The sequence below is a fragment of the Delphinus delphis genome, chromosome X, assembly GCF_949987515.2.
Source record: "Delphinus delphis chromosome X, mDelDel1.2, whole genome shotgun sequence".
NCBI lineage: Eukaryota > Metazoa > Chordata > Mammalia > Artiodactyla > Delphinidae > Delphinus > Delphinus delphis.
Window position 1 is genome coordinate 89,383,119 of NC_082704.1, and position 25,597 is coordinate 89,408,715.

The 25,597-nt window shown below is 42.7% G+C and overlaps 1 protein-coding gene across 1 annotated transcript in view; it reads right to left on the reverse strand.

The window, feature by feature from the left end:
- Nucleotides 1–21,359, reverse strand: part of MAOA (monoamine oxidase A) — a 75,860-nt gene extending 54,501 nt beyond the window's left edge. Inside the window, exons 1-2 of the mRNA XM_060001670.1 lie at nucleotides 21,271–21,359; nucleotides 3,038–3,132 (exon numbers count right to left, since the gene is read on the reverse strand). Of these exons, the coding sequence (XP_059857653.1) occupies nucleotides 3,038–3,132; nucleotides 21,271–21,343 (168 nt within the window). The 5' untranslated portion in view covers nucleotides 21,344–21,359. The remainder of the gene's footprint in view (nucleotides 1–3,037; nucleotides 3,133–21,270) is intronic.
- Between the last annotated feature and the right edge of the window lie 4,238 nt (nucleotides 21,360–25,597).

Below are 25,597 nucleotides of genomic sequence, written 5' to 3' on the forward strand. Positions count from 1 at the left end.
TACAGAATGCTTCTTTACAAAGTCGAAACATTTGAAAGGAGGTGCCCCAGATTCAGCATGAAGATACTGGAACTGTAATACCATATTCTGCTATGTTGCCCCTCAGTCTTTAGGATCTTGCATTTGATCTCATTATTCAGCCTTTGAAGAGGCCACAAACACGCAACTATATTAGGAAACAAATACACCAACCCTGTGGTAGCCTTGCAGGCATTTCAACTTAATTAATTTGGTCCTGAAAAATTATGGGGGAATCACACTAGGAAAAACTGGGAAGTTCTGAACAAATAGAAGATCTATCTGAACAGTTGCCAGGTGACAATATCAAATTTGGCATTTTGATACTTAAAGATCCAGAGTAATTTTTATGGCATCTCCTCCCTAAATCCTAATTGATTGTGCTAGTAGAAGCAACTGTAAGAATATTAAATTCAGTTTCTGATTAAATACCATTTCTGTCCCTGCTTTGTAAAGCCCCCCCTTTTTCCCTTCTATTTATTTGAAATCTTATAGATGTCAAGTCCTACCTTCTAAGCATTTCAGAGTTCCTCTCTCACATACCTAAAGGGAATTTTAATATGATGCCTAATACGCAATAGTTCCTGTATGGTGCTGACATATATAAATGATGTAGCATGAAAAAGCAGCCTGGGACAATAACATAGATGGGGATAAGCATGTTGGAATTCTCATTTCCCTTGTACAAAGAAACTTGTTCTTAACTGAAAAATCCGTAACACGACAGATGCTCCTATTTAATAACCAAAAGGTTTTAGAGATAAGAAAAGTAGGGCAAAGGGACAACTTAATACCTATCTCCAAAATAAAGGAATGTTTTTCAGAAAATGACAGGAGAATCATATGTAACAAGCTGGTACAGGCAGAATATGCAATCTTTCTTTTGCTCTACAACACATTGCCTTCAATTAGAACTTGAAGTTGGAGGGAGCTTCAAGTACATTTAGATTATATCTCACTGCCCAGATGAGAAAAGTGACATGTAAAGTGCTAATAGTACTTACCCAAGGTATGACAGTGTGTCGGGCCAGTACAGGGGCCAGAATCCCAGTCTCCTCACTCCCAGACCAATAACCTCTCAGAGGACTATATCTGAGGAGGTACTCAAATTCTCCAAATGCAATTAATCTGGATTCACATTAATTTAAAGCAAGCGAGCATACACCAAAGAGCAGCACTTCTGTAGCAACCCCTACGGATCTTATCAAAATGCAGAGTCAGATTCAGCAGGTCTGGGACAGGACCTGAGATTCTGCATTTCTATCAAGTTCCAGGGTGATTCCGAGGCTGCTGGCCCACAGGTTACTTTGAGTAGCAAGGCTGTAGGGTACTCTTAGAGCTGAGCAAGGTAAAAATAGGCTTATGATACATCCCTGTACATCTAAAAAGGCAGAAAGTGAATGACAGAAGGGGAGCTTGGCTTGGTGTGACTGAAACGGCTGGTACAATATCCTAGTTCAGATGTTGGTTGGCTATTTCATATCCATTTATATTCCCCCTTTCCCATGCCTGCTTCTATTATGCAGCCTGGAAATGTTAAAGACTTGCTTTCCCAGGCTCCCTAGCAGCTCAGGGTAGCTGTGTGCCCCGAACCTAGCCAATGAGACTATAAAGCAAATGTCTGCTGGGGTCTTCTGGTAAAGGAAAGGCTTTGTTGCAGATAAGACTGGGGCCGCCTCTTCACGCTCTTTCCTGCCTTGAATGAGAACTTGATGCTGACAGATGCTGCAGCCATCTGGTTACCATTAGGCAATAAGCCAACAGGAAAAGAATGGCTGAGCAGAAAGACAGAAAGAGCCTAAAGATTCGATGACAAAGCTGAACCCCGGCCCCAGGCTGGACTACCTACCACCAGACTTCTTCTTATGTAAAATAACTGAATGTTTGTATTGCTTAACCCATTGTTATTATCACTGCATAAGCCATTCTGTTATAAATCTGACACATCTCCTAATTAGATAGAGGCTTCCTCTCCTTCCAGTCACTTCAACAGTCTGGTTTTGTCCTTACTGCCAATCTCCAGCCTTTAGCGCTCTGTTTCTGTGCTCTAGCAAGGGGGCTCATTAGTGACCTTCTAAATGCCAAACACAAGGGCCCCTACTCAGCCTTCATCCTGTGTCAAATGCGCCTGGCATCTGATTCGATGTATCACCCCTTCTCTTTCCTCTGCTGATTTTCATGGCACTGCCCTAATCTGGTCTTCCTCCCCAGCCTCCACTGCTTCTCTCTGGCTCCTCTGCCTCTGCACCCCCTTTAAATCTGCATGTTTCCAAAACTTCCATCTTTGTCCGTACTTCCTTTCTACCTTACCTCCTTCCCTGTGTACTTTCATCAGTTCCAGATTTCAACATCCTGCAACCATTTCTTCAAATAGTAGTAAACACCAGTTGGCATGCATTTTTCCAAAACGGTGATGTAAGCCCAAGTATAAAAAGGCAGTGATGTAGCAAGAACTGGGCTTCCTTATGTCTAGCTGACCCCACCGGAGCAGCACACCTCTTAGGGAACAAGGACTAAGGAAAAAGCAACACAGAAATATGCTACATTTGCCTCTGCTTACTGTGGTCACACTTCTTTTAAGTTGTGTATTCTTGGATAAATAAATAAGGAACCTATACTGTGTGTGTATGTCTGTGTGTGTGTGTGTGTGTGTGTGTGTGTGTGTGTGTGTGTGTATGGTGAACGTACAGTCACTTCAAGTCCAGCCCAACCGTAACCTCACCTGAGACGCTATATACTCTAGGTCTCTAGTATGCAAATGATGACGCTGTATTGAAGTTATTTGTTCACGTTTGTTTTCTTCACTAGAATGTAAGCTACTGAAGGTCAGAAGCTGTCACTCTTTGGTGGGTGCTTGTTGAAAAGAACAGATACTTATTTAATGCAGTAGTTTAGGGTTATGGAGGACCAACGGCTTAACTGCATAAACTCTTGAGATTTCCTCCAGCTCTGTGACTTCCAGTGACCCCCATCTCTAGTTTGTGTGAGATTTTATACGTTAAGTATTAAAATCATTTACCCTCACTGTGTATGTTCTTCCTCCAACTCTGTCCCGGGCTTCTAAAACCAAAACATTAACTTCATGTTCTGCTAAGAGTTTGGCGGCAGATAATCCTAAAAGGAAAAAAAAGGAAAACAAAGTCGAGGAACATATTAACACCTACACGTGAAACATTCAACATTTAAACAGGTCTACATATAATATAAATGCAGGTATCAGACACAATTCATTGACTGTGCTATCTAATAAATTCTGAGCACACTGTGATGAACTGAGCCACCAATTTTATAATCTAGCATATATTACATTATCTATCATAAGCTAATTTTATTATCTATCATAAGGTTGGTTGAAAAAATGTAATAATTTAAAATATATATTTTGGGGGTTTTGGTGATAATCATATGTAAGGGAATTTGTTGAACCCCTAAATCAACCCTTATCACGCCACTCTTCTAGAAATCCTGATTGTATAAACAGAAGTATGTTTTCCTGGAAATTCCCCCTGGCTTACACCAGTCCCCAGTATCTCTGTGCTTTTCTCAATTTAAACCCCCCCTATAATGACCTCCTATCATTTATACCTGGGTTACATGCTTGCTGTATCATGTTTTCCCCGCTAGATTAAAAGTTACCAAAGGCAGGAACCATGTTTCATACTTTATTTATTGGCTCAAAGCTGAGTACAGGCTTTCACTCATAAACAAAAACCTTCATAAAAGATAGATTTTTAAACCCAGTATAGTAAGGGAATCCCCTGGCAGTCCAGTGGTTAGGACTTGGTTCTTTCACTGCCGTGGCCCTGGTTCAATCCCTGGTCAGGGAACTAAGATCCCGCAAGCCACACAGTACAGCCCAAAAAAGGCAAAACACAAGCAAACAAAAGTATAGTAATACCAGAAAAGTAGAGGAAAGTGTTGTGGATTAACATTATATCAAGGGTGCATGCTATCAACATGACTTATCACTGATGTTAATCTTGTTCGCCTGGCTAAGGTAATGTTTGCCAGGTTTCTCCACTGTAAAGTTATTCTTTTTTTCCCCTTCCATGCTATACTCTTTGGAAGGAAGTCTATGTACAGCCTGCGCTTAAGAAGTAGGGAGGTATGTCCTACTTCCTTGAGGGTAGAGTATTGACATAAATGATTTGAAATTCATCTGCACAGGAGATTTGCCTCTTCTCTCCCATTTATTTATTTACTTAACCACTGACATATTCTTATGGAGTCATACATAGTTGTTTTATACTTTGGGTTATAGTCCAATACTATGTTATTTATTTTGTTGCTCAAATTGTTTCGGCTTTGGTCACTGGGAAGCTCTTGTGTCCCTCGGATGTACTTGCATCATTATGTGTGTATGCGTGTGTTTGAGCACTTCCTTACTTTCTGGCATTAAGAGATGTTCCAGGCTCATCTTGTCTTTCTCTGCCCAGCCCTACAATCAGCTATTTCTTCAGTGAGCCTTGGTTCCTTTTATTGGAGAACAGTATTAGAAATCAAGATCTGGGCTCTAGGTGTGCCCATCACTACTGGGCTATCATTGCTTCTGGGACTTCTCAGCTCACAGAGTAAGGAAATAAATGTCTGTATACACATTTTTAAATCTATCAATACATTTTTGCACTTCAAATGCTATCTTATACCTAGTTATCTTTATCCTCCTATTACAAAAAATACGAAGCAGACTACACAGATAAACATACTTCAAGGAGAAAAAAAATGTTAGAATATTAGGGTGAAAGAGAAATAAGAATGACACCAGGGATAAGTTTAGTAAAATGATACAAATGATACCTAAATATGTATACCAGTGGTTGAGGAGAGGAACTATTCTTAGTGATTTTAAAACTCAGTAACTTGACAGCTCTAATGGTATATATCCTAAAGACAAAAAAGAGCTGCAAACATTTTGTTCAGTAATCATTTTGTGGGTGCTAGGATTAGAACTATTATTTTGAGGCCATTATGTATGTAATGTAGAATAAAGCAAATGAGTAATCAGGCTGCTGTCACTGAGATCCAGGGTTTTGGGCCAGGAGATCAGGAAATTTAGATGAAAGAACAATGAAATTAAGTGCAAATTTAGGGCAGGAAATGTACAAGATGGGTCTGGAACCTCAAGTCACCAGAAAGCAAGGAGGCTAACAGAGACCACGAGGAGTGTGACAAAAAGGCTCAGAAACCTACCTAGGTGAACTCCCACTGGCTAGAGATGGAACAATTTGAGTATCAAGTAAAAGTAACAGGGACTTCCCTGGTGGCACAGTGGTTAAGAATCCACCTACCAATGCAGGGGACTCGGGTTTGAGCCCTGGTCCGGGAAGATCCCACATGTCGCGGAGCAACTAAGCCTGTGTGCCACAACTACTGAGCCTGCACTCTAGAGCCCGTGAGCCACAACTACAGAGCCCGCGTGCCACAGCTACTGAAGCCCGTGTGCCTAGAGTCCGTGCTCCGCAACAAGAGAAGCCACCGCAATGAGAATCCCACGCACCGCAACAAAGAGTAGCCCCCACTGGCTGCAACTAGAGAAAGCCCACGTGCAGCAAGGAAGAGCAAACACATAAAAATAAATAATAACAAAGGCAATGGCTTAAATCCACTCATAATAATACTAAACAAACAAACAAAACCTCTCATTGGTCACCTTTGGAGAATGCTAAGGAACAAACTTATCATTTAAAAAAACAAAAAAGGGTTTTCCCTGGTGGCGCAGTGGTTGAGAGTCCACCTGCCATGCAGGGGACGCTGGTTCGTGTCCCGGGCCGGAAGGATCCCACATGCCGTGGAGCGGCTGGGCCCGTGAGCCATGGCCGCTGAGCCTGCGCGTCCAGAGCCTCTGCTCCGCAACGGGAGAGGCCACAACAGTGAGAGGCCCGCGTACTGCAAAAGAACAAAAAAACCCCCCAAAACAAAAAGGAATTTGGCATTCATTCTACCCTCCTTATTTGCACCAAACCTCAAGGCAACCAAATAGCTAACAAAGGGAGGTTTCGCTGTATAAAAGCATGCTAGCTAATAAGTGAAGACAGGAATAATTAGAACATCAGCATTTTGCAACCCCTAATGAATTAATAGATCTGGTGCAATGATTGTCAACAGCTGCTAACATGACAAAAAAAAAGAGATAACCAGATGTTACTTGCCTCTTAATGGAAGCACATACCACCATGTATGAAGTAGTTAGAAAGAAGGAAGGAAGGAAGGAAGGGAGGGAGGGTGGGGAGAAAGGGAAGGAGCAAACAATCTAAATTCTAATGTGATCCAGCCTCTAGATCTGATACTTAGGGGCCAGAAAAACATGTTAAATAATACCACTGGGATGCAATCAACAAAATCTAGATTATAGGATTTATACAGGAGTACCCTGGGTTTTTCTGTTTATTTGTTTTTTAAAACAACTCGCCCCCTCCTGCTCTCTTTCTCCTTTCTTCACCAGTTTTTCCTACAATAAACCTCTTACATGGCTAGTTATGTCTTGATGTCTGCTCTCAGAGAAGCCAGACTGACAACAGTAGTTTGTTCATACACAGAATGGTATGAAATATACATAGCCAGAGTCAAGGATGAGTTTGGGTCTGTAAGATCTAAAATGCAGGGAGGCTAAACCGTAATATCCAGCACTGCTGTCTGCTAATGTTTGTATGTATTTTTGACTCCTTCAAGTACAGTGTACCCTTACACTGCTGACATCCACCCAAGATTTAGGTGTGCAACGAATATTTGGAATCTGCTCACAAAGAAAGGCACCCCGTGACAGTTTAAATAAATGCAAACTAATGTCCCCAAGCCTTGGTGCAATGTGCTTTCTGGGACACTGCCAAAGGCTTCTTCTGCTGACCATCACAAAAAAAAGGATGAAGGTGTAATGAAAAACATGTTTATGCATAAATCTTTGTTGTTATATCTGACTATTTCTGTAGGATTAAGTCTTAGAACAGAGATTACTAGGTCAAAAGATTTTAATAATTTTTAGGCTCAAAGCACCACTCTGTATTTAAAAGCAGAGAAACTCAAGATGCAAAAAGTTGAATTTCTTCCCCGTTCCCCTTAGTCAATCTAATCATAAACCAATTAGATAGATAAAAACACCCTTGGGTTTGCTAGAATTACTCGAGTAGCTCCTCTTCTAAAGAGAAGCAGAGGTGGCTCTGAATTCCAGCAGCAGTGGGACCTGCAGCTGTCCAGCCCCCAGAGGCAGCCTGGCAGTTGGTTTAGCACTTTACATCCTACAGATCAATTTCAGGTGCCTTTCCTGTTGCCTCTCACAACCATTCTTCAGAATAGATTTCATTACCCCATATTCCAGATAAGGATACCAAGTGCTTGATATGCCCACAACAAAGTCTCCTGAAAAGTGAAAATTTTTACTTCTTACACCCTCACTTATAAGGCTGAAGCCTTAATAAAATTGAATCTAGTGTGTAATTCTCAACAAGTTTGGTGAGTGGGGTTCAGTGCCAATAGTAAATAAACACTACTCCAGAGGCTAAAGGAGGGGAGGGAAGCAGGGCTAGCTGAGCCAGGACAAATGAGCACACCAGTGACAAAGGTCGTTTCGCACTTTGGCATTTAAGGATATAAACAAAATTTAAAAGGTGGATGGACCTAGAGTCTGTCATACAGAGTGAAGTAAGTCAGAAAGAGAAAAACAAATACTGTATGCTAACATATATATATGGATTCTAAAAAAAAAAAAATGGTTCTGAAGAACCTAGGGGCAGGACAGGAGTAAAAACGCAGACGTTTTAGAGAATGGACTTGAGGACATGGGGAGGGGGAAGGGTAAGCTGGGATGAAGTGAGAGAGTGGCATGGACATATATACACTACCAAATGTAAAATAGCTAGCTAGTGGGAATCAGCCACATAGCACAGGGAGATCAGCTTGGTGCTTTGTGACCACCTCGAGGGGTGGGATAGGGAGGGTGGGAGGGAGGAAGACGCAAGAGGGAAGAGATATGGGGACATATGTATATGTATAACTGATTCACTTTGTTATACAGCAGAAACTAACACACCATGTAAAGCAATTATACTCCAATAAAGATGTTTTAAAAAATTCCCAAAATAACAAACAAACAAACAAAAAGCTGAAAAAAAAATGGTTGCTCTGCATTACAGGAAAATGATTGGCCCTATCCTGGCAAGGAAAGTTTAAGCTCTTAGTTTGAGAAATAAGGAACATGTTTAAAACATTTAAAAGGGATTCCAGAAAAATGGTTTCCAAAAGGTCTTGGAATGTGAAGGGGGAAGATTTAAGTCATTCAGAAAAATATTTTTTTAAGATGTTGAATAAATTGGGGGGGGTACCGTTTCAGTTTGCATGTTTATTGTGAAGAAGACTCTGATAAGGAACCTCCGTGGTAATTTAAAGCTAGAAAATACAGAATATGGAAATACAATCAAGATGCCATTAGAAAAAGTTATTTTTGAATAATAACTAATAACTAATTTTGAATAAATAACTCAGTAAGTCATAAATAAAGCACAGGCAAACACTTGCAGTCCAGAAAGGCTTTTTCCAATATATTGACTGTGGCTGTCTGTTGATTCGAATGGAAAAAAAAAAAACCTAAGATAATGTCTGCTTATATCTTGAATCAGGCATCTTGAATTATATTCCTTAATTCTTTTTTGTTATTATTCTGTGTATCACTATGCATCCTACCCTCCCCTCACTACAAAATTCAGTAATCACTTATAGAAAAAAAATCGTATGTCAACTCCGCAGATTAGTTTAAGGGCTTTTGACATAAACTTCAAAATAAATAAATAAAAGCCTGTCTCTTTTTTTTTTTTGGTAAATGGGATAAAATTGTTAGAAAAGAAAAGGTTTGTTTTGTTTTGTTTTGTTCTTTTAAGAAAAGGTTTTTAAGTCTGAAGGTAAGTCACCAAATACAATGTAGCTACTAAAAAACAGATTTGATAATCAAATATTTTTTTTACTTTCAAATCAAATATTTGTTATGAAAAGAGAAAATCTCATATTAAACCTATTTCATCTTGTTCCAAAGAAATATAGATTAGCCAAAGCTGAGAGCATTGTGCATTACAGCTCTTCCTGTCACTCATTTTCTATCATTTAATGGCCACATAGAATCTAGGACAATAGAAGAAGCCTGCTTCCCACCCACCTCTCTTGGCACCCCTCCCCATCTCCAAGACAGGGAAAGGGTTTAGCACAGGGGCTTGCTGGTAAATGGTTAACAACCGTCCCTGGCCTCAGGGGATGGAGGGGACTCCTGATTTGCAGCATTTGGGTTTCCATGGTGTATATACACTCTCCACATGGCTGATTCAAAATCACCAGTGTGATTACTACCAATGTGATATCATTGACCGTGAAACTGGGAAGAGAAGTGTTCAATCAGGATCAGTCCTTTCATGACAGTAGAAGCTGGCTCCAACACACACTGTCAGACCTATAGACTCCTGGCCTCAGGTCAAGTCTCAAGTCTGGGAGAGAGTCTATTAGATCGGCAAGTGTATGAGATTCATTGGTGTCCTAGACTCTCAAGTGTCCTAGTGTCTAGCCTGTGAATCTCCCATGGGTGTGTTTGAAGGAAGAGGTCTAAGCGGGCACTGGCAAAATATCCCTGCCGCTGCACCAAGAGCTCTTCCTCTCCCAAATCATGGCAAACTGAGCCCATTAGGAGGAAAAGAACCCCAAACTCCCAAATGTCCTGTGGTTTTCTGTGACAGCAGAGAGCCTGGAGAAGCTAAAGGCACAGAGTTTGTTAAAGCCCTATTATGTACATAAGGATCTGATCACTTTCAAAATGCAAAAACCTGAAAAAGGGAAAATAGCAGATTATGGCACAAGAGAAACTTTAATCACTTTGCAATTAAGTATTTTAAATAGGGATAATGAGTTTAAAACATGGGCTTCCCTGGTGGCGCAGTGGTTGTGAGTCCGCCTGCCGATGCAGGGGACACGGGTTCGTGCCCCGGTCTGGGAAGATCCCGCATGCTGCGGAGCAGCTGGGCCCGTGAGCCATGGCCGCTGAGCCTGCGCGTCCAGAGCCTGTGCTCCGCAACAGGAGAGGCCACAACAGTGAGAGGCCCGCGTACCGCAAAAAAACAAAACAAAACAAAACAAAACAATATGGGCTTCCCTGGTGGTGCAGTGGTTAAGAATCTGCTTGCCGGTGCAGGGGACACGGGTTCGAGCCCTGGTCCGGGAAGATCCCACGTGCCACGGAGCAACTAATCCCGTGCGCCACAACTACTGAGCCTGCGCTCTAGATACCGTGAGCCACAACTACTGAAGCCCGCGCCTAGAGCCTGTGCTCCGCAACAAGAGAAGCCACCACAATGAGAAGCCCGCACACCGCAACGAAGAGTAGCCCCCGCTCTCTGCAACTAGGGAAAGCCCGCACCCAGCAAAGAAGACCTAATGCAGCCAAAAATAAATAAATAAAATAAATAAATTTATTTTAAAAACCCTAACAATATAATTCCTCTTCTGGTTTCTCTCTATTAAACCATTTGGGTTTTAGAGAAACCAACATAAAATAGGTCAATGGATTTATTAGAGAGGCTTAAAAAAAAAAAACACCAAGTCTGCTAAAAGCACACCTCATATGAGAGTTCAGGCAATTGTTAATCCTGGTTATTAGATCAGGAGAGAGCCTGGGTGAGATGATGTATCCAGCCAGCAGTGCTGTTGCCATGGCAACCTCAAACCAAGCTCCAGCTTCTTAAAGCCACTGCCCATGGAAACTGTTTCCACAGATTCTGCAGTGCTTCCAATGTCCTGAGATGGTTACATCCCCACAGAAATGGGATAGGAAACGATTTAAGCCACACAGCACACCTGGAGAAGGAATTAATATCAGCAACAAAGTCTTTGAGGAAATGGTCCTTTGCTTCCTGGGCTATAAATCTGTACCCCTGCCTTCTCTACCTCACCAAGGGCTCTTTCCTTTACTTCTTCAAGTACACTCACATTACGAAAAAAGAGAAATTTGTCCATTTGACTCATGCTACACTTTCCAGTTCAATTACTGATTTTCCTTCTACAACAAATGATTAGAACAAACCTTGAAATGTAGCATATTCCTCATGAAAAATGTCCAGTGACCCCACTTTCAATACGGACAAGTGATATAATCATCTGTCACAAGCTGCTGTATTTTTCTTCTTAGCACACATCACCACCTGGCACTCTATATACATCTGCTGCTTCCAACCACTGCAATCTTAGCCACTCTTGTCCAAACCATTGTGGCCTTTTGCCCTTGTCCAAGGCAACATGACCTCTTGCCCAGAGATCTGCCTCTTAACTAGTGTGGTATATGTGTTAGACACCTTTGCATCCCTAGAATAGAGCCTACCGTGTTGCAGGTGCTCAAACACTCATTGCAATGAACAGAGGAACCACATACCAAGAAAAGAAAACCATGCTCACCTGGATGAGGGCAATGGCGAAGTTTCTAATGCTACTTAGATTATATTTATCTCAAGCAACTAAGAAAGACTGACAAGGACAGGGTGTCTGGTCATTTAAACCTTTATGCCCAAGTAAATTCGCAGATTCTTAATACTACTAGTACATTTTCTGGTCTTTGAACCAGTATTACGCTTTTTTTAGCAAAAGAGAATGGAGAATATCAATGTGCACACAAACTTGTCCCCGATACATACATACATACAATACAGCCATTCTTATTATCTATCATCTATCTATCTACCTACCTATATCTATATCCATCTGTATTTTGTGCTTCCTTTCAGACAAATAATTACCTGCTTTTGAAAATGCCAAATCTTCTGATCCCTTTGATAAGCTAAAAAGACAGAACTGTCTCAAATGATAGATAGATAAAAGCTAACAATTAACTTCAATTTGCCCTGAATTCAACAGACTTGTTGTCTAGACAGTCCTAATTTATTTGATTATTGTTCAGCATTCATCTTCACTTTAGATAAATGGATCTCACACGACTTAGGGAATGCAATTACTCCTTAATTCATTATTTGCCCCATTCTTGCACTGAAACTGAAAATACACCAAGGGCACTCCACACTGCTATCCTCAGATGCTGCACACTAGGATGCACTGTGGTTAGGAAGCAATTTCCAAAATGTTTTATGGAATACTAGTCCTCAAGATGCTCTGGGGAAAAGTATCAATGTTCATGGAAGTTGGGACATATGCTGTTTCTCCTTCTGGGAAGTGTATGGTGCACACTGGCATATTAAAGGCTCTGATAAGTCCTGCAGTGAAGAGATTCGTTTAACTTAGCATTTCTCCACCTTTTGCCTTAAAAAAAATTACATCTCAAAACATACACTTTGGGAAAGCTGGTTTCGGCTCTTAAAATACTGTCAAATATTTACAGTAATAAACTCACCTGGGCAGAGTCCCAAGTGAACAACGCCCAGAGCACAAGCTAAGTGTTGAAGCAAAGCTTTAGTGTAGCTATGGCTTATGTTCTGCTGGCTCTCCTAGTTCTTCCTGTTTATTTCTTAAAGTGGTATTTTTTATTTGTTTTTTTTTTTTTTTTTTTTGCGGTACGCGGGCCTCTCACTGTTGTGGCCTTTCCCGTTGCGGAGCACAGGCTCCGGACGCGCAGGCCCAGCGGCCATGGCTCACGGGCCGAGCCGCTCCGCGACACGTGGGATCCTCCCGGACCGGGGCACGAACCCGCGTCCCCTGCATCGGCAGGCGGACTCTCAACCACTGCGCCACCAGGGAAGCCCTAAAGTGGTATTTTTCTTCAACTTTGACGTTCATCACCACCTATGAATGTGTACAGTGTACATCACATATTAAATACTTTAAGTTAATTTTCTATTATTCAGTTAAGTGATCTCTGACCAACAGAATTCTTACATAACTGCACATTTGGACTCTTGGACTGAATACTCCGAGGAAAATAAAATGTACAGTCAAACAACAGTTCATACTAAAGTTTTAGAAGCAATGTTCCCAAAGAAGGAAAAAAGCAAAACCCATAAATTTTGCTCATATCACATAGTGAGTGCTCGATCAATATTTATTGAATGAATAAATAAATGAATGAATGAAGAATACATGCAGACATGCAAGAAAATGGTCTTTCACTTAAGCCACAGCCCACAGCTAACTCATTTAATCTGAAAAAAAAAAGTCACCTGAAAGGTCATCCTTGTTACATTTCAGAATTTATCCAAAATCCACAGCACTTCTGTCAAGCATTATTTTCTCCATGAAACCCTTTCCTGTCTGTCATTTCCTTCTCCCTTTTTGTGCCACCACTGAAGCCCTGAACCAACCTCAAACACCAAGGGCACTTCAGGTTCATGGTTGTAACCCCTGCTACATAGAGGGGTCCCATGCCTCACACGGTCACTGGAGAGACAAATAGACTAACATAAATTAAGAGAACTTAACTCCTCCATTTGGGTCTGAATTTTGTCAGATGCCTTAAATGACCAATGTCCTTTATAAAGTAATTACAAATGCATAGTAAATTGAAATGTGTATTTAATATCGATGGCTTCAATTCAATACGTAAAATCCGTAAACACCAATCTTAGAAAACTATTTAAAACTCACATCAACCACCACAGCCTTCCATTTTCTTCACGAATATTGTCTCCCCAAATTCTTTCTTTTCAAAACATGGCAGGTTCACTGTTATATTTATCATGGTCTTAAGGTAGGAAATGGAGGTGCCTTATTTTTCAGCCTAGATGTCTTGACTGTTTTTATTATTGTCTATTTACATATTCATTACTGGTAACTGTCTAATGACCTAATAAATCCTTTGAATTCTTATTTTTCACCACTCTGTGAGTCTCAGTATCAGCCCCAAATCTTTATATTATAGGGACAGTGACAATGAAGAGGTTTCCAGAATATCAGATGTTGGCCTGGTGCAGGGAAAAAAAAGTCTATGCATAAAAATATGTTTTTATTTTTGGTGAAAAGGTCCAATAGCTTTCATCAGATATTCAAAGGGACATTTGCTCCAAAAGGTTAAGAACCACTGATCTAAACTATTAAAATAATTGCTATACATTGTCATAAAACCACCAGGAATGGACTTTTCAAAAAGGAAATAAATTCTTCATATAAAAGTCATCCATCCTAATAGGGTGCCTAATATTTTTAAATTTAAATGTTCATGAAGCAGGGGAATTTCCTGGTGGTCCAGTGGTTAGGACTCCGTGCTTCCACTGCAGGGTCACAGGTTCGATCCCTAGTCGGGGAACTAAGGTTCTGCAAGCCGGGCGGTCAAAAAAAAAAAAAGTTCATGAAGCAGTAACATGTGATGTAATATAGTCTAAAATATGAATTACTGTGAAACAACAGCCACTAGTTTTTAGAGCATCAAGTCTCAAAGTAAAACAATAATAAAAGTTTACTGCAGTTCTGTGAATGAGCCTATAAAGCAAGCCTAAGTGAGGTGGGGTATATTCCAAGGCCAAGTTATGCCACTAAGAATACTGTGGCATTTGGTAATTCATTTGACCCTCCTGAGCCTCCGTTTTGGTCCCTTTGAGCTATTATAGGCTGCAATTCTGTGACCCTTGAACATGGCGAATATGTAATTAACTCAACTCTCCAAGCTTATCACCTGGTTTTTATGTTCTTATTGACAGTCCTACCTAATAAATCAACTGAATATTGCTGTAAAGTGGGATTTCTTTCCTTTGGCCTGGCAACAATTAGAAAAGGGCTTTTAAACTAAGGCTCAGAGGAGCCATGGAAAAGGTGTGAATGAGCACCTGTAAGGCAGACCCAGATCCTGATTTAAGTTAGTGTAGGATGTCAGTATGATGGATGATGAAAACCATTTCCAGAATGCAACATGGAAGGAAAAAGTGTTGGGGAGAGGGTCCAAAAGAGAAAGCTGAAGACATAGACCTTTAGGAAGCCAACTATACTGAAAAAGATACTGGAAGATATATCATACATAACTTAATCCAACCTCTAATTTTATAGCTGACAGAACTGTGGTTCAAAGATTTGAAGCTGCCTTAATTCATAAGACTAGATGACAACATAATAAAGAACAGATTATCCAAAGGAGAACACAAATTGCTGGTAAAGCTGTAAAACATTTTTCAAATAAAAGGAGAAAGCAGTCCTAACAATCAACTTGTCTCAAACACTTACAACATTTAAAAATGTAACTGACGTCTTTTGATTCATTTTGTGCAGTTCTAATCACTCAAATTTAAAATGAAAAGTAACTGTCACTATGAAATCTATCTCATACATGCAAATGTAGTCTTCAAACCAGTGCTCATTGGATGTCTACACTCCTGCAAACCCCTGTATGTGACATGAAACTACAATATTACCTCAGTCTTTCTGGGTATACCTGCAACCAAATACTGGCAAGATTTATCATATGTAAAATATGTGTATGTCACACCTGTACAAAGATCGTATGACCCAATATTTGCCAATAACAGACTCCCACATTTCCTTTTCTTAATTATTGGTCTCTATGATCCAATTATACTATAGTTATACTATATTTATACAATTATACTATACTTAGATCTATTGGGTTTTGTTTTGTTTACCTTTTTGGGCTGCACCACGTGGCCTGCGGGATCTTAGTTCCCTGACCAGGGATAGAACCCATGCCCCCTGCAGTGGAAGCATGGAGTCTTAACTGCTGGACTGCCAGAGAAGTCCCTAGATCTATTGTTAAATATATTTTTCACATTAGCTGAGTATTATGTATAGATTCATATCAATTAGTATTGGCCAAATGCTAAAACTGCCCATTAAATGTCAGATAAACCCCAAAGCTCATTCAACTATGAAGATATCAAAGAATCAGAACCCAAATAAATGTAATTCTTGTATTCTTTCTTCAACATTAAAAGTTAATAAAGTAAAAGAATCCTCGCTTATTTATTTTTTTTTTTTTTGCGGTACGCGGGCCTCTCACTGTTGTGGCCTCTCCCGTTGCAGAGCACAGGCTCCGGACGCACAGACTCAGCGGCCATGGCTCATGGGCCCGGCCGCTCCACGGCATGTGGGATCCTCCCAGACCAGGGCACGAACCCGTGTCCCCTGCATCGGCAGGCAGACTCTCAACCACTGCGCCACCAGGGAAGCCCCCCTCGCTTATTTTTGAGAAAACAAAATTAGGGCCAAGAAGTGTTCTGAAAGGCAGAAAATTCATGCTTAGCTGGCAGTGAACCTCAGAGTACCTAAATAACCAAGGCACTGAAACTAAGTGGCATATTTTTTAATGTAAGCTTTCCTTAATCACTACAAAACTGTACGGTATGTATTGCCAAGTTCTGAGTTAAAATGCCTAAATCACTCCTAGCAGAAATGATTCTTCAGGGTGATGTATTTCAGCAAAAAGGGAAACTGGGGTATGTTGTGGACTCGCTGGCAGGATTCAGAACATTAGTCAATCTTCTTGCGAAATGGCTTTTCTGTCTCCGATGATGAGAAAGATTCCATCCCAGCTGCTCTTACACAGCACAGTGTCCCGGGCGGCTATGCTCTCAGTTCTTTTAGTGGAGCTCAGCTCGTGGATACAAATATAGGGAGGTTCTATTGCTTAGTCACTATTTGGAAAAAGCTCTCTCTCCAAGACACTTGGAATTTAATTTCAAAAAAACATGGAAAAATTCTAATCACCCAGGGCTATCCGGTGTTATGATGAAAGCGTTTTCACTGTGCCCTGGCTAAATGTGGGGCAGAGGTGGCACACTGGGGTAATCTCAGCAACTACCAGGATCACATCGCTAGAGGCACAGTAGGCAACTGTTTTCCTCCAGTAGAACTCTTGTCATGGGTTTAAGTTAAACACTACTCATGTATGGCTTAGGGCCTCCTGACTCCATATCTGTGCTCACCCATACTCTCTTGTTTGGTGTGTCTTTTTTCCATCCTCTTATCTCTACCTGTTAAAATCATACTTATCTCTCAAGGTCCTGGCATTTTCTTCAGATTCATAATATTAATATTTCTCTCATTCTATGCATGTCAATTATTTTCTCACTTGATTACTTCTTGCAAGAGGATGGGGCACCTTGTGGGCAAGGACACTTCTTACCCCTCATTATATACCTCTTGCCCCATGATCTAGCTACTGCCTGGCATACGGTAGAGGCTCCCAAAATGCTTGAACGAGTCCAGGCCCCAGGGCCACCCCTACCCATAATGAGCTGCTTTGAGGGGTACAGAATTCCCTTTCCCTAGATGTGTTCAAAGTTACAGCCAGATAATTACTAAGGAGATGCCGTCGAGAGGATTAAAATCTTACGTGATTGGACTACACTGCCTTTTAAAAACTCCTTTGGCCCAAAGACTCTGCAGTATGCACTGTCCCCCAGAGGTGGGCGTTTTCCACCCCTCTTTCCTTTTATTCTCTCTCCCTAAAGAGAGCTAATTCAGAAATTCTCAGTTAGGAGCAGATTTTAAAATCTTATACCACTGGGTTTCTGTCACTTGTTGTATCTGTGTCAGCTTATGAGTAAGAAGTAGCATGTAAAGTCAGTGACTCAACTGCTATATTTAAAATAACATCAGGAAAGGGAACATAAAATAAGTTCAAATGGTCAGATATAGATTACAAGCTCCATAAGAGGAGAGAAAAATCCAGAGAACCAGAACAATCAAGGAAAACAGCGTTAATTGGGTATTGAAGAACGGATAGGATGTAAATGTTCAGAGAGAAGCACTTCCGTGTTAGGAAAAAAACAAAAACAGGGAAGGAATGGAGGGACAAAATGAACATGGTGTAGCACTGGAGACAAGAGAGCAGTGTGTTTGAAGGGATGGTGGGAAATGCTACTGGTCAAACAAGGTGGGACTAGATATGTGGAGGGGTGGGTGGAGCTTGAAAGGCTGGCAATATACTACTGAACATCCTGAGCAGAACAAGGTGATGAAAGAAGTGTTTAAAAAAAATCAAGTCTGGGATGGACATGAAGGGAGAGCCCAAAGTGTGGCCACCGGGAAGATGGTCATAACCTGGTGAGTTGAAGGGGTTAAGGTTCTGTCCGGGGGATGGAGGAGACACAAGAGAGGAAACAGCCCGAAGGAGGAGTTAGAAGGATCTGTTGACTGGGTGTAAGAGATAAAACAGAAGGATGTGTCAAAAATGATGGAAAGGATGGTGGTACCAAGAACAGAGTCAAGGAAGTGAGGAAGAGAAGCTAGGTTGGAGGGCAAGGAGGCTTTTGAACATGTTGAATATGAAGTAAGAATAAGACAATCAAGTGTGAAATACCCAAGAGCAGATAAGCTATGGGACAGGAGTTGGGAGAAAGTAAAGGATTCAAACTAGAAACTTAAGAGCTTCCTATAGATAAAGGGAAAGGTGAGGCCCTAGAATGAAAAAGAGAGGGAGTGCATAAGAGCCCCAAAGTGATGAATAGCTGAACCTCGAGGCCGTTTCAAAAGTAGAAGTTCGCAAGAATATGGGCACAATGAAAGGAACAGAAAAGGAGCAAACAGTGTGGGATAAAAATTCAGGATCCAATAGTGTCACAGAAGGCATGAAAGAAGTTTCAAAAAGGACTTGGTGATAGATGATGGATAAGGGCCAGAGCATGTTGAAGTTACCATTATACTACTTACAAATGAGTGCGGGGTGGGGGCTTCCCTTCTCAATTACTAATAGAGTACATAAAATTACTTAATTGGTGAGTGGGAGGAAAAAGGGATTTTGTGGCTGTAAGACGTGCTGTTACATGATTTTTAATGACAAAAGGGAGATACATTAAGATGCTGCTATTCTTTGTGCAGAGATAGTTATGAAGAAATGAAAGATAATTCTGTTCATATGGACTGCTTTTGAGGAATTGAGGATTTGTACGCTTCTGGGAGCTATTTTGTTATATAATAGGAATAACACTGCATATGCAAAGTATTGGCCATATATTATAAGTGTGTGGATAACATATTAAAATGTGCCAGTTCTGACAGAAGAAATATCCAAACGCATTTAAAACTGGTATGGGGACTATTAAGGAATTCATGGGATACTGCTAAGCACACACAAAGATGAGGTGTTTCTGAGCTCAAGAACCCTTGAGAAGTAATGCCTCTCACCTGCTCGTGAAACACCCAGTCTGTGCGCAGGGCTTATCCTAAGCCAGACTTGCATCTACTTTCATTTTAGTTGTGAACCATCTGGCAAGACACCACAGCCAGGAAGCAATGTTTCTGGTCAGTTTGGGTGTTAAAATCAAATCTGACTGATAAGAGATGATATTAAAGGAATCCCGGTGCCTGTTCCACTGTCACTGATGAAGTGGAAGTTGGGTTCTGGAATAGGAGTGTGAACTACTGTGCAAGAAATGCTCCCTTCTTCCCCCAAGTGGAAATGAACAAATTAATAATTAATAGTGACCACAGAAAGATCCAGGTTTTGAGGAGGCTGAAGCTTATATAATTTGGGTGCCCTCTTCAAGAAAAAAAAGAAAAGAATGCAAAAAGAAAATACAAGATTCAGCATGAAACTGGTTATTTATTTAGAATGAGAACCAGAAGGGACCTGCAGTTGTAAGGCCATAGAGCATTAGCACGATCAGCTACATGGTAAATCCAATTCTGCTCACGACCAACTACTTGGAGTGAAGTGTGGAAAGGGAGAGAGAGCCAGTCATCAGGCAGAGAAAAAGTAACCGACAAAATGCTCCTTAAGGAATACTGGAACACAGAACAAGAAAAAGACAAGAATAAAATCCCAGAAAGAACCCTGAATTGTGAAGTATGAATGGTATAGAGATGGGAATAGAGACAGAACTCCTTATCAATTTACACAACACATTATCATCATATTTATTTTCCAGTGATGAACAATCACATTGCTTCTAGGAGGCTCGCATACGAGAACTAGGCTTTTAGAAACACCAGTCCACTTCATTGCAGGCAGTCAACAAGTGTTTGTTGAATGAATAAATAAGCTAATACATGAATGAAGGGAAACAAGAGAAGTACTTCTTTTTCGTACTCTCCACCAGGATCTGCTTTCCTGATGCTCCAACATACATGCATGTTTTTATTGGCACTGGCTGGAGTTGTCAAAGCAACAGCTCATACCAATCTCTTCTCTGGTGATTAAGACTGTTATCCGAAACAGGCCAAGTCAAAACCTATCTTCACCCAAAAGAGTCTCCTCAAAAGGATTATACATAAAAATGGCTACTTTGGGGCACTCTACTTACTCCCTCCCACCTTATTTTTCCCTCTTTCTAAATTAGATCCTGCAGGTATATTTCAGAAATGATTAACATTCTCCCAGGTTGTGGACAGACTAGTGTGGGACTCTAGCTAGAGCTGAAACACAATTCCTAAATTTCAGACATTTTACCAATTATGACAACATAAGTGACAAATTTAATATATCAATCATGATGAGGTTTCCAGGAAGATATGGGAAAGCCTTATGCATCACTCAGCTGGTCAGCTACAAACCCAAGCCAGGACCAGAGGAACCCAGGCTTGCCAGCTGTCTCATCACAGGGCAAGATTCAGGCAGTGGGGAAAGACACAAACAGGACATTCCCTCATCTGCCCTCAGCCCCTGCTTCACAAGAAGATTCCCTTTGGATAATAAATGCCCTACACTTTCTGCAAGTTCTAAAAGAAACGGCTGGAGTAGGTTAAAACTAAGAGCCCACCTCTCTCCCCCCACCCCCACCTTTTTTTCTTTTTTTAAAAAAAAAAAACCTTTTCCTAAAAGATTCTTCCTCCTTCCTCTCCAGTTACCAAATTTTCTAAGGAAAAGCGCTTTGAGAAGAGCAGGACTGAAATAACACTCAATACTACCAAAATCCGTATACTGATGTTCTGTTTAGGGCAAAGGGCGTGAAATCAGTAAGGCAAAGCAGCTACCTCAGGAATTAGGAGTGAGGGTCTTAAATGGGAGAAAATCATCGCCACTTCCCCGGTTAGGTGATTTGACATCTGCAGAGTTACCTCCGTTTCTAGGTTTTGTAAAATAGGGACGAATAAAGTACCCACCTTACAGGACAGCTGAGGATTGAGAAAATCCACGTAAACTGCTAAATATAACTGCACGGCAAGAGCTAATTAAATGTTAGTATTTCATAGTAGTAGTAAAATTATTGTGCCTGCCTCCCCCAGTTCACACCACCAGCAAACCCGGCTCAACCCCACCCCCCTCCTCGCAGAATCCGGGGCCCGGCCACTGTTGCACTCTCGCATGCACAAGGGAGACCCCCACCAAACGCCACCTTGCGGCTGCAAGTCCCTCACCCCAGGCCGGCCAGGGTCGCTCAGGCTAGCGCTACGGTCCACACTGACCTGAGATGCCGCCTCCTATCACGACTACGTCGAACATGCGTCCCGCTCTATTCGCCTTCTCCTGACTCTCCATGCTCTGGTCAAGGCTCTCCCGGGTCGTGGGTAGAGGAGTGGGGCCGGCCAAGGGCGGAGCGGACTTTTCTACCGACTCTCGGGGGGAGCCCGAGGGCGGAGCCGATTCCTCCACCGATACCCGGGCGGAGCCCGGTGCTGAGGGCGGAGCGGACCCTGGTACTGGTACTCCCGGGGACCCCGGGGGCGGAGCCGATTCTTCCACCGATGTTCGGGGGTAACCTAGCTCTGAGAGCTGGGTGGACTCTTGTGTTGACACTCGGGAGGAGTCCGAAAGTGGGATAGATCCTCGTACCGACCTCTCGGGGTGGGGGCTGAGAACCGAGGTCGGGGCAGACCCTTGTACCCATTCTCGGGAAGAGTCCAAGAGCGGGGCAGATCTTGGTGCAGATAGCCGGGGGTAGTCGGGCATGGAGACCTGGCTGGACTCTTGTACTGACAGTTGGGGGGAGCTACTGGGTGTAGGAGGTCCTCGTACCGAACCCCAAGGGAAGCCGGGTACTGAGGGCGGGGTGAACCCAAGTAGTGACACTTGGGGAGTGTTACTGGGTTGTGGAGGTGCTGGTACCCATATTTTGAGGAAGCTGGGCATCGAGGGCGAGATGGATTCTTGTACCGACCCTTGGAGGGAGTTCTTGGTTGTAGAAGTTCCTGGTATTGATACCCGGGTGGAGTCGGGTACTGAGGGTGGGGCGGACCGACGTCGGGACAATCGGGGGGATACTGAGGGCGGGACAGATCCTTGTATAGATGCCCGGGGGTTGCTGGTGTCCGAGTTAGCGGCTGGGGCGGCTCCGTCCGAGGTGGTCGAGCGGGTCGCAGGCGTAGGGATCCGGTCGGTCTGGAGGCGGGCGCCAAAGCCCCAGAGGCCAACCTTGGTGTCTGTGTCAGTTCTTAGGCCAGGAGCGTGGCTGAGTTGGGAGGGCGCGCTGTGTCTCCGGGAGCACCCCGCGTCCGCTGCGGACGCGTTCGACAGGGGTTTGGAAAACTGACGGGAGACGGTCCGCCCCTCTGAATGGATGCTCCACATGGGCGTAGAGGACGAGGCCGCGCACAAGGCGGAGGCCGGGTTCGAGATCTGCGCAGCGGGGTCCCCGACTCTGGGAGCGCGCTGTGCCTCGCGCCCGCTCTCGCCGCCGCCACCTCCGCCGCAGCTGAAGGAGGCCGCTGAGTTGTGTGCGCTCATTGTTCTGGAGCGCGCGCGGGGGGCGGGCCTGGGGGGGCGATGTTCTGCTCTCCTCCGCCCCTCCCTCACGGGCGCGCGTCTCTCCCGCCCAAGCTGGCCTGGATCCGCACCCTCGGAGACCCGCCCCGAGAGCTGGGCCCACTGCGGGGTGGGGAGACGAGGCGCTGAAGCGGCCTAGCTCCGCTTTCCCCGCCTGTACGCGGCGCGCGCGCGCGCGCCCGCGCGCGCGGGGAACCCTCCCGCCAGGTGTGGCCTGGCTACGCCACCGAAATAGGGGGTGTGGCCTGGCGAGAGTGTGGGCGTGGCCACATGGGGGTTCAACCTGGTGATTTTACGCTTTAACTAAAAGGGGAGGACTGAGGGGGGGTAGGGGGTGGGCTCAGGGAAGCGGGTACTGAAGGAAGCGGACCTAGAAGAAGTGGTCGCAGGGCCGCCCCCCCACCTGGTTTGGCTCTTTTGTGACGTCACCAGGAGCCTGTGAGGTCTGCGCAGTCGCACTCCCTCCCTCGGGAGGGGGGTTGGGGTGGGAACTACCCCCAGGGGGAGACTTTGCAGTTATTGGTTCTCACTGGGGTTTTTCAAGCTGAAGTTCTTAACCAAAATCGAAGCGAGTAGGCGAGAAAATTAAGAACTCAGCTATCACAGACTAAGTGGGACCTGCAGTTTAAAAGCGAAGGTCAATGGATGACTAAGGTGCAGAACCAAATTAACACGTGTTTCCCCATCCTACTGAAAAGAGGACTATTTAGTGCGTATATTTTATTGTGCAGTCAGCCTCTTGTCTTGCTAGTTTTATCCCTTCCTTAAATTTCCACCTTATCCTCCTAGAGCTGAATTTGTCATCACTAGAGCCCTCAAAAAGACGTAATTTTCACACGAATTCAGAGTAAGTGTTGAGAACTCTAGGAAGTTAACTAGTATCCATTCCCACTTACAAACATTTCTCTTGCTCACCTGCCCATCTCCCCCCTCCATTTGTATCAAATAGTATCTTGTTGAAGAAACTGTAAAGAAATACAGATTTGGTTTTTTCTTTATACAGTTTTAATAGCTTTTACTTTCTAGCAAAGGGGTTGAGACTTATGACTAAATAGTCTTAGACTTTGAAGCAAAGAAAGAGGAAATAATAAAGAATTCAGCCCTTTCTAATGTGATTCTGTCCAACTTTCTCATTTGTCCCATTGCTTTATTTTCATTCAAATATTTGATTTCATATTACGTGCTAGGCACAGGGCACGGTACTTGGGATACACGTGTGACACAAGACAGCTGGAGACCTTCAGTGACATACAGCCTACTAGAGGAGCTGCAGAGGAAATAAGCCACATGCTTGGTATGTCAATTCAAACTCTGATAAATATTATTTTGGAAAGGTCCATAGTGATAAAGTGTTCGGGCGTCTAGACCATTCTGGAAGTTAACTTTGGGAGGGGGGGTATGTAAAAATGTCCTAGAAAGAGAGAACAATGTGGATGGAGGCCCTGTGGTAGAAAGAAACATAGTTCATTGGAGTAGCTGAAAGGCAACCCATGGAGCTATGGCAAGGGGCCAAGTGCGGGAGGCAAAGTTGCTGAGATCAGCTGGGCCAAAGTGAGATCCTTAGTCTGTATTCTAAAGCAGTAGGAGTTCAGCTAGAGATAAAAATGTGGGAATCTTATTAAATAAATAATGGATGGAATAGATGGGCAGAAATATGAGTATTTTCTCTCTTTATTTTACTTGTTTGTATTGTATATTTTATCTTTTGTAATAAAAACAGTACAAGTTATTTTAAGATAGATATATAAATAATTGTGACATATTCTACAAGTATTATTTCCTCCCTTTGAGGCCTTGGGCAAATTACTTAACTTCTCTGTGCCTATCTCCTCAACTGTAGAATCTCTTAAGTTGTTGTATCAAGGTTCCAGCAGAAAATGGCACACCTCATTTGAAGAGAATAGCACAGAGGAAGTATTTTAAAAGATGTGGGAAGGGAATTCCCTTGCCGTCCAGTGGTTAGGACTCCGAGATTTCACTGCTGAGGGCCCGGGTTCAATCCCTGGTTGGGGAACTAAGATCCCACAAGTGGCACAGTGTGGCCAAAAAATAAATAAATAAAAATAAAAAGATGTGGGAAGATGGAGAGAAACCACAAGGAATCGTGCAGTACTCACAGGCTGGTGACAGCGAGAAGGCATGACTATAAAGGGGTAGGGGGAGAGAGCAGTAATCAGAACCTGGTGGCAGAGGTGTTTAGAAAGGGCTACCTGACACTAGCTGTGGCCTTTAGTTCAGAAAGGCAGTCAGTCCACAGGAAACCCAGAGAGAGGGAGCCAGGACATATAAACACCCAACCTCCCTCTCCTCCCTCCCTCCAACAATCTCCTGCTGGTCCTCTCCATTGACCCAAGCCAATCAGAAGTTAGAAGGCAAGGAAGCCTGTTGATGCAGTCCATACAGGTCAGCCTTCAGGGAACATAACAGGTTAGAGAAAAGTGGTGGGTACACCTGGAAGGGCCAAGAGAATCTCTGTAGTGAGGTTTCAATGAGCAAATGAATATAAAATACTTGGATAATTACTCAATACTTGCCCACATTTTAATTTCTAAAAACTACACTATATTCATGTCACGGACTGTTATTTACTTAACCATTATCCTCTTACATTAAGCATTTAGTACTTTCCATTTTTTATATAATATATAACATGGGGTTGAACATTTTTGTGACTAAAGTATTGTACATGTTTCTTAGAATTTCCTTGAGATAGAATCCTAAAAGTAGAATTACGGGTAAGAGAGTGGTGGCATCTGTAAAGCTCTTTGATTGAAATTACCAAATTTCTTGCCCAAGAGATTGTCCAGATTTATACCTCATCAGCAATGTCAGAGAATGGCTGTCTTCTTACCACCTCAACTCCAACATTAAGCAAGTTAACTTTTTAACCTCTAACTTGAAAGTTGAAAGTCAACATGGTATTGCTATTCTAATCAGTGTTTCTTTGGTTATTAATAAAACACTTTCTTCACATACTTAATAGCCATTTCAATTTCTTCTGTAGTAGGTGATCAACTCCTGTCTTTCTGT